Source organism: Barbatula barbatula (assembly GCF_947034865.1).
Source record: "Barbatula barbatula genome assembly, chromosome: 9".
Lineage (NCBI taxonomy): Eukaryota > Metazoa > Chordata > Actinopteri > Cypriniformes > Nemacheilidae > Barbatula > Barbatula barbatula.
Window position 1 is genome coordinate 6951082 of NC_136772.1, and position 10180 is coordinate 6961261.

Here is a 10180-nt window from a genome sequence, read left to right on the forward strand (position 1 = left end):
AAAGACCAAAAAGTGGACGCTTGGAAGTTCTCAAACCAGCATTGCAAACACCTTGCATATGTCCTCCTTTCTTTGAATGCAGTTGTTTAAAAGGTGTTTGAAGACAAAACTCTGAAGATGGCATTTAAACGTTTTTATATTTTTGCTGTTTGTTATGTGAATAGTCACTGTGATAGACGTGATTATGTCTCTAGACTTGAATTCAACATTTCTAAAGCAGCCCAGTGCTCTAATACATTTGGATTACTTCTGTACAATGGTTTCATTTCAGATGTTCCTGACTGTCAATACTTCCTGACAGTGTTCTACGATGCCTTCGTCTTTGAATAGTGAATGCCATGCCATTACAGTTCAATTCTACAAAAAGAAAAGGCACGTCTACTCTGGTATTGAAAGTAGCCCCAACCATATAATTGCAATAACAAGTCCCTTTTAATGCAAGCAATAACATTTGATTAAATAAAAAAGGTTTAGTTTACTTTAATTAAGCCTTTTTCATGAGCCCCTTGATTGCTTTTGGTTTTTATTTGTGACTTGCGGTATATAAATACCTTTGTGTGTTTGCACATGTTGTAAAATAAGCCGTGGCTTTTTGTGGGTTGATTGATGGTGCAACTATTTGGGCAATTATTAGTGCACGTAAAGGGATGCTGTTATGTTCTGCTTTATTCAGCAGACCCCAGATTGAGGTCAGTGCCTAAATATGGGGGTATCAACCTCGGCCTATATCACTCCATCTTGATGTATGAGTGCTAAGCTACAAATTAAACATGTTCTGACCTTTTAGGGGTAGGCCTACTTGCTCAACAGGATGCCATTTGGGCTAATTTCTCTATGCGATTTAGACAAAAAGCCACTATGTTGCCTGCTGTAATTACTTTGTGTACACACATCTGGGTTTGGGTTTCCAGATGCAAAAAGCCGTCCAAAAAAGGCTCGGTAATATCAGTGAGTCAGATGTGACCGTGATGTTAGTTTAGATGTAGGGAAGGTACAACTGCACGCTGCACCTTATACACTTGTTTGTTCAACAAATAAACATGATTTGTTTGATTGCACTTGCGAATTAAAAACTGGAATTGTTAGGATACATAATGTTAGAAGATATCCACTTGTGTTCGTTTTTTTATTCTCGGTTCATGTGAATTTAACCTATTGTTTTCATACTATATTTATCAAATGTGGCACCTCTATAATGTTTTTTCAATCATGAAATTGTTACATAAAAGTTACATACATATTTTAAATGATAACCAATTTTTGCACTGGAACTTGTTGCTCGGAACAAAGCAACCTTTATTCATTTAATTTCAGAGGGCCACAAAGCTTTACAAACTCTTACAAATATTTATAACTTTTATTGATAGATTACTTGTACAAGATGTACATTCTTTTTTGTGAAACAACAGAAAGAAAACTCAATGGCGAATCATGTTTGGGCATGCTTGCATATGCAATATAATGGGATACAACAAATTCCTTTGAGCATCAAGAAAATGTCAACACAAAGTATTATGGTTTCATCCACCATCCCTGAAATGTTTGTAAACTCAAACACGCTACATATAAGTCAAACAAATGTACTGCAGTCACACGTTCTTTTAAAACTAGCGCAAATGTTAACATTTAAAAAATATATAAAAATAAATGCAAAGCCATGTAAATATGTACACTTGAAATTTGATAAACTTTCAGAATAAATAAAAGCACCTATGACTTGAAACGGAACGGAAACATTTCTAAAAAAATGTAATGATGGAGAACAACAAAATGGCTCACAATGTAGCATTTATTGTTAGAGGTGTACCTGACCAGCTCATTCAAAGACAAATGATGTCTGAACTGGCAACATGTTTTATACTGTGGTCATCAAAATAATACTGTTTCGGTAACAAATTTGAGCGTATTATATTAAACTTAATATTTTCTAGAAACTGTAGATAATAACTAGCTTCTCTTTATATAGAAAAAAATACTGTTGGTTCAGTTTTTGAAATGCATGTATTATTGTAAATAATCATCTCTATTATGTTACCAAATTGTTGTCCTTGTGGATTGTTTTATACTGAAAACCAGACATGACCCATGAACCTAGAGCATTTGATTTCAAATGAATTTCCCTTGTGTGCCTTAGGGTGACATCAATTTATATCTCTTTAAATGCACGCGTACAAAACTATATTTGAATACCATTGAACCTCGTGGAGTTATGGCACATTGCAAATGAATCAGCAAATTATCCTTTACACAGCTTTTAAAGATCCGTTTGTAGAGTTTTAACACGTCAATATCAGTGCCAAATAACCTGACAACTTTAAAAATGAGCAAACATTAACCGCTATATTAAGTTTTCCATATTTACAGTATTGCACTTAACTGCACATAATTGCATTTCAGTTAAACTGATGTTTCTTAAAACGTTGCAGTTACTGTATCCTTTCGAAAGAAGAAAGTCATTTCCTCATGTTTCAGTGAAACGAGAGCCAAATTAATTCAATAGTTTCCCCCCTTCGTAAAAGTAGTATATCTTGCTTTGAGGATTGTAAACGCCTTAAAACAAGATCTGAAGTGCAAAAGCTAGGTTCACTTCTAATCCAGGACACATCACATAAAGCACAAAATATATGGGAATGAAAGCTAAAATCCATACACATGCCCAGAGAAAACAACATTTCCCATCTCCCAAAACCGAAATAATCATAAGAATTCCACTAAAAACCAGGCGATTGTACCAATGATGTTATTGCTGTTTCCAGTCTTTGTCCACAGCAGAATGAAAAAAAAAGAAAAATGCAAACAACGGATTTAGATATGATTTGTAGTGGTGGCTTATCATGGCAGTGATCAACAAAGATGTATGTCAGTTACAATGGAGGCCAGCCCCAATAGGTCTATCCTTCAACTGAACATGTGCACTAGGCAGTGGCACAGTGGTCAGAGGCAAATATGGCCGTCTTTTTTCTTTTCTTTGAGGTTGAAATTCCAAAGTGTCAGTGTCTGTCCATAAAACACACTTGTTCAACCTCTAGCCTCACTTTGTGTCTGCCTTTGCTTTTTCTTTTTAAAAAAAGTCTTCTCTCCTAAACGCTGGTTTTCAGACAGACATCCAGACATTTTTGTATGGTCCTGGGGCTGTGATCTGTGCCTGGAAAGGGCTGAGCCAGTGGCCTCCAAGAAGTCCTGCCTGTTGGGCGAAAAGTAAAAAGTGATTCATTGGTATTTAATTACCTTTCTCTACAAGTGGTTTGTTTTGGCAGCTGGTTTTTTGTGACTTTTTTCTCTCTCCCCTTACACCCCTCGTCAGTACACTTTTTTCTCTTTTGTTTTTATTTTGTTTTGTTTTAACTGTGAGTGTCACAGCCCTTTCACAGGCTTTAGTCTTGTGTTAGAAGCAATTATCAGTTCAGAGCAGCAGAGAAGACCATGGGGGTCAGAGTCCCAGCGCCTCGGCGTGTTTTCTTGCCTTGAGTCGCAGGTCAGCGATGCTGGAGTTTTTGCTGTTGCTCTTGGCAGCCGCAACCACGGCAGCGGCCGCGGAGGCCGAGTCTGCCAGCGACGCGATTGGTAATCCAAAGGGCGGGGGCGGGAACATCAGATAGGGAGCGTGGGCGGCGAGGTGTGGGTGCAGGTGAGGATGAGAGTGCGTTCCAACCCCCTCCAACTGTAACTGTGCTTGGACCTGTGAGTCGAGCAAAAACAAACACAGAGTTAGTCACCGGCCATGGGGTCAGCTCGAGGAGAGCCAGGGATCTGGTTTCGGGGCTCTGACACTATTAGGTACCCCCCCAACCACCGACCGAAGGGTTTTGCTAACTGTATTTTTTCAATGAAAATAGTTGAGTGCGAGCTCCCTCGGTGCATTCTTTTCATCTGGTCTTCAGCTGAATTATGCAGAGTGCACAGACGGTTTAATAGTCCAAGAAGTTCCGTCAGTTGAAAATCTCGGCATATTAGTTTGATCCACATAGAAACTTTCCACCCAACATTTTAAGCTGCAACATCATGTAATCTTAATTATATATTCAATGGCATAAATAAACAATTTCGCACCCAAAATATTCATTCTCCTATGTATAAATATTTATTCAGATCTTTCCTAAGGGAAAAAAGATGTAAGCAGGCAGCATAAAATATCAGGTTGCAGATTCTTAGCAATTATTTCAGCAAGATGAGGTGAAAATTAGACATCTGCTGACTTTAAACGTGACTTATTTTTTATTTTCTTTTTTAGTATTCTTCTCATGTATCTTACTCTGCACAGAGATCATAAATATTTCAAAGCCTTGCATTTTGCAGTCCAACTAAAATACAACATCTGACAAGCAGCAAGAAGTTTTTTTTGACACGGGAAAGAATGTTTTACCAATGTTTCTTTTTCTGCTTTCCACTAGCTTGCGAAGCATAGGGAGATTACTTTGAAAAGAGGATAAATAATGTCAAACTCGGTAGTCTGTTATTTTTGGAAAATAATAAGGCATGAATACAGCCTGTCTCATCCGAGTTGCTTTGGTACTTGCACTTTCTAACCACAGGCCCTCACTCTTTATCTTTAGCACTTCAACTCATTTTAATTAACTCTGTGTGAAAATATTCATAAAAATTAAAGCAGCCTATTGCTCATAAGTCCCCGCAGATCAGTCAAAATTGGACTGTGCACCGCTTCTACGGGGGCAGTCAGAACAACAGGTGGTGGACATTTGTGTGTTCAGTATGCAGTCCTCACGCCTTACTGCCAATGCCGCTCATTGCCAATAACCATCAGTGAGTTATTTCTCTCTTTCATAATCTCTTTTATCTGCCTTCCCTTGCTGTGCTATTAGCTTAATTATTGCTGCTCTCTCGCCTGGGCGATGCAGACACTTCTTCGCCGCCGTTTCTGAAACGGACACTAGATGAAATGTCTCTCGTCGGTCTCTCTAATCTTGCTTGTCTCTCATCGGGACCCAGGGGTGAAAAGTTCGTTTACGCACGTCCCACAATGCATCACGTCAGATCATGGCATTTTTGGTAATCTGGGGACAACGTTTTAGATCGAGGATTTTGTGAGAAGATATCTTTATTTTAGCCACTGTTTCGTTGCATATCAGTAAGCATTAAACTATACAACGCAAGCTCAAATAGAAAAATAAGTTAAAGCTTATAGTTTACTGTCCTACCTGTTGAAATGGCATTCTGAGTGCGCCCATGTTGACGTAAGGAGCGACCCTGCACGCGTCCAGGTGGCTCGCGGTGCCCAAAATAACGCCTGAAAAGAACAGAATAATAAATCAGCAAATTAGTAGCGTTGCAAATGTATATTTCCTGGAAATGCTTAATTTCGCCATCTATTGTATTTATAGTATTGCGTTTTAAAATGAGTTAATAATTGACAATTTCATATTACACAAAAATACGTTTGATACCAATGTTATTATTAGAGGTCGTGAAAAGGGGCTTACCTTTGTGCATTTGATTTTCCTGTTTTCGGCATTTCGCCCTTCTGTTCTGAAACCATACCTAAAAACAGAAATAAGTCACGGTAACTTATAAGTCTTATGGGGCATTCATGTCTTTTTTATTTATATTCATTTTATTAGAAACAAATGTATTATAATTGTATTATAAATTATTGTATTCAATATCTGAATGAATCTGTCTTAATGACAATATATTTTTTATGAGACACTTCAATTTGAAAAACGAGTTTCTGATATTCATTGTTCCTATAATCTTATTGCCGAAAGAGCAGTGTTTGTAAAAATAATAATCATTGTAATAATTATGAATAGATTATTATAAATCTATTCTGTGGCTGGGTTAAAATGACTACATTGTTTTATTTTTTTCTAAACGCAATCGTGTTTTAAATAATATGTGCATCTGACAATGTTCTTTTTATGAATACATTCTTTTGTAATGTTTTAAATGTCTTTAACAGTGCTCCTAGTCAATTTGCTCACTATAGGTGTCAAAAAGCTTCGCATTATAAACCGCGTTGGTCAGTAAAAGCTAGATCAGGCTGCCAGCGTTGCTATTTTAAACCTCAAGAATAACAAAAGAGATTCGCTCATTAAAATTTAAAAGCAAAACATTTGTGTCAGCTTGTGCTTTGAAAGACGCGTTGTTCTTCAACATATAAAAAACATATTGTTATTAATGTTATGATTCTTAGCTGTTGTTCAATACATGACTTGTAGTTTGCCAAATTAATGCATCATTTTCCGATCTCTGATCGATTGTAATTATCCAGCTGGATGCTATGGGGAAAGTGAGCTACACTGGTTTCGACAGTTATTTCTTCATTAAGGACCACTCAATGATGCGGTTCACAAATACCCTAATCTGATTTCCTTTTGATTTTTATTAGAGACAGTGAATAATGACATTTAATTTAGCCCTGCACCAAAAAACCGAAAGATATTAGTCGTAATTGAATTACTGCCTTCTCCTCACTGAGGTCTCATAACTTTCAATTAGATTCTTGACAGCTGGTCGGTGTGGGGTTTCTATAGAACACTATAGTAACAGGTTAATATCTACTGTGTCTACCTCATAGCGTTTACATCTGACTTTTATGCACAATAAAAATGTGATAACGGTGATAAAATGTCATAAAGCATCCACTGTTCTCTTTCAGTTTTTACGCCGTATGCGTTTTTGGCTACATCAAATCACAGCTTTTGCAAAACGGCCTATTCTTTGTTCTGCTCTTTAATCGGATTTCGCCCCCGCCTCTAAAACATTAAAAATGTCGTGCTTGCAAGCTGTCACACTGGCAAACAATGTTACTTATTTTCCCATTAAATTGTGTAACGCGGGGGTATGTGACTGTAGGAGTTAAGACAGAATTGAATTATTCCTAATACATTTTTATAGGAACAGTATATCAAGCCAATGGCAGATATTACAAAGATAAGGTTGGAGAAAATGAGGTGAGTGACATAAGAAGGTATCCCCTGCAGCAGCGATTCAATCTCTTCATTAATTTTAATGATGTGGTTAGATCTTTCTGCAGCACATAAGCAAGTTTGCCTTTGAATATAGCTGCTGCAGGACCTAAAAGGGTATTTCATGCACACCCACTACTGTAACTCAACCCCCATAAACGGGGAGATAACAGAAAGTCTTTGTGTATGCGTGAATAGACCAACAAACGTCTCCAAATGTATAACAACTCTTTAGCGCTTATGGTGTAATTTTCCAATTTAATCTAACTGGAATGCAGGCCTACTGGTCACACTTTGTATTATTTATTATTTTTCTCTTGCCAGTTATTTTTTTATAAACAGTTTTCTTGCTATGAGGGATTTCTAATCATATATATATATATAATCTACTAACAAAAAATAGTTTAACATGTAAATCAGGTTATTAGAATCGTAACATTAACCCAGACAACAAAACAACCGAGGTTATAACAGGCCTGCTATTTCTTACATGGCTAATGGCAATATTGTCACAGTAATAAACAAAAATAACCTTGTTAGGTACTATGTTTCTGTTGTATTTTCACACACAATCCTTTTTTACCCTATAGACAAAAAAAGCATTAAAGGGACTCATAAATTAATCTAAATCTGCCAGTATTGTTAAATATATTTTTAATTGTCGGTGTATTTTATTTTTAACACATCTTTAAAATGTCTCCTAAATCTTTATTTGATTGGAAGACAAATTTCTACATATGGTGCATGTTAGATGTGAGGTTTACCTGCACACGGGCCTCGGATAGCCCCAGCCTCTGACTCAACTCCTCCCGCATGAAGGCGTCTGGGTAATGCGTCTCATCAAATAGCCGCTCGAGTTCATTCAGCTGCTCTAAGGTAAAATTTGTCCTGCTCCGTCTTTGCTTCAGTTTACTCTGTGCGTCTTCGTCCTCTGATTTCACGTCATCCTTCTTGTCTTTGCATTCATAAATACCTTTGTGAAAACACACCCACATTAAAACATTAACCAAGTCGTTCGTTCAAATCGTCGTTTCTATTTAAATGCATGTATCCCTCCATTTTTCAAAGCTTCATATAGATAAACAGATAGATAGATTGTATCTTTATCCAAATCACTTAGTAAAGCTTGATAATCAGACTTGGAAAGATAGAATTTTGAGGAATTTGAAAAACAAAATTGAAAGGTTACCAGTAGGTTTTTACTATCTCTGTTAGGCCTGTGACAAATTCAGCTCTGAAATAATATTGTAAAAATTTCAAATAAAACTGACTTGAATAAAATAAATAAATTAAAACAAAGCCTTGCACATTTTGTATAAAATATAATTTTTAGATTCGAAGCATTAAGAAACGAGACCAATGTGGAATCATACCATTACATTCAAAGATAGTAATAATGTATATATTTACAAAGTCAATACAATTTTGTACTTGTTAAAAAATCAAGGAGTTTAGGCCTTATGTCAGGCAGTATTGTGCAATTTTGGAAACCAATTTAATTTTCAAAGCTTTGCCAAACTGCAATATTTTGATATTTTCCAGTGATCCTTGTAGTTTGTTTTATATATTTTATTATTATATTATCACCAGCATTTAAATGTAGGACAAATAATATTTTTGTTGCTGTTATTGTTATTATCAAAGTGCTGTACTGTAAAACAAAGTGCCATGGGCCTGCTATGATTAAAACCATTGGGAATGACAAGCGTAAAAACGCGTTTCTTGCAGTTTTTAAAGTAAAGACTGTTAGGCTTTAATTCATTTTACCTTAAATCCCCCTTTCATAACGACACGGTCAATTAATCTGTTTAAATGTCAGTTTAAAGTTTTGTGTTAATAAAAAATATGTGTTTTTAGCCACTTTGTGTTCTTCTACATTGAAAAGAAATGTTAGAGCGTCTTTTCAAACATGACTGGACAAGGGCACCGTTGTTTTGACTATAATAACATCAATGAGAGTATTTACACGATTCCAATTGCGATCATTTTTACTCATCGCGTTTTTCTATTATTTAAAAAAAGAAATAGTAAGCTTTATGTATACGGCACGGAAAACAACGAACAAGTGCCAATTGCACTACTTGAATACAGCTGAATTTCTCCACACACATGCATTCTACGACGATCGAAATCAATGCGTAAGATAATGCAAATAACTACAGTACAGGCTATATAATTATTCAGAATGTTTCGTATTTTAACAACGTTAAACGTATAACAGTTCTTGCGCGAACAATAACACTCCGATACATTAGTTTGCGTAACTGCAACTTACCGTCAGTAGCCCTTGTCACGTTAAACTCCTTCAATTTCTCCTTTTCCAGCTCAACGTGCTCCTTGAAAAGATGTACCGGACAATTGTTGGTTTCCGTAATCTCCTGAAGGTTGGTCTCCGAGTTTCCCAGCTCTCGGGCTCGGGCTAAACCACTCTCCAAAACTTCCCTGTACGTGATGCTCTCCTTGCTGCTTTCCTTGGTTTTCTGATCGAAGGATTTCGACACGAACGCCGTGAGTTCTTCCATGGCTGATTACAGAAATCCACTTTAAAATAACCCTAACGCGAAATCTGTGTGTCTGCTCAACACTGGATTCGGCGATATGTCGGCGTGTGGAAGGTTTAGATCACTCCTGCTGTTATGTCTGTGTTTTTCAGATCACACTATTTATACACGGCCACCTCAGCCCGGCCCCCATCGCCATCATGTCTGGAGTCATTACAGGCGGTTCTGAATTCAACTTTCAGCGGCTTTTCCTCAAATCAATGCTGCTATACTGGATGAAGTCCCGTTAATTTCATTATAATTAATTAGGATTCCTACGGTGATGTGTGGTCAACTGGAAATGGGAAGCTTGTTTAATTAATTCGGTGATAATTCCATTGACGAAATTAGAGGAAATGAATATTAAAGCATGCCATTATAGGTTGTGGCGCATTCTGGTAGACGTTTACGTGGGAAATGGTTCACGGTTATTGGCGTAAAATCGACGGTGGTAGTACATGATCGTTTAATTTGTTTTGTAAACTTTTTCGATGTTCAGCCATTCATTGTTTTGAGCTTGATGTATCTCAATGACATAAATGTACATTTTGAAATAATTTAAATTAAAAACATATTTAGATACCAAAATAAATACGAAGTAATTTTATACATTATGTATAATATTCATAATATTTTAGGATGATTCATTTGATTATGAGCTTACATTGTTTAGTAAAGTGGCCGCTTTTAAACTGTTGATTTTGCAGTTGGATA

At 36.5% G+C, this 10180-nt stretch overlaps 1 protein-coding gene across 1 annotated transcript; it reads right to left on the bottom strand.

Annotated features, from left to right (window-relative positions):
- Window positions 1-1341: 1341 nt before the first annotated feature.
- shox (shox homeobox) lies at window positions 1342-9654 on the bottom strand. Its single transcript, XM_079464836.1, has 6 exons — window positions 9202-9654; window positions 7691-7899; window positions 5439-5496; window positions 5157-5245; window positions 3464-3679; window positions 1342-3184 (listed from the first exon to the last, which is right to left on the bottom strand). The coding sequence occupies exons 1-6, from the start codon at window positions 9446-9448 to the stop codon at window positions 3095-3097; spliced, it is 909 nt and encodes a 302-aa protein (XP_079320962.1). The 5' UTR covers window positions 9449-9654; the 3' UTR covers window positions 1342-3094.
- Window positions 9655-10180: the final 526 nt, after the last annotated feature.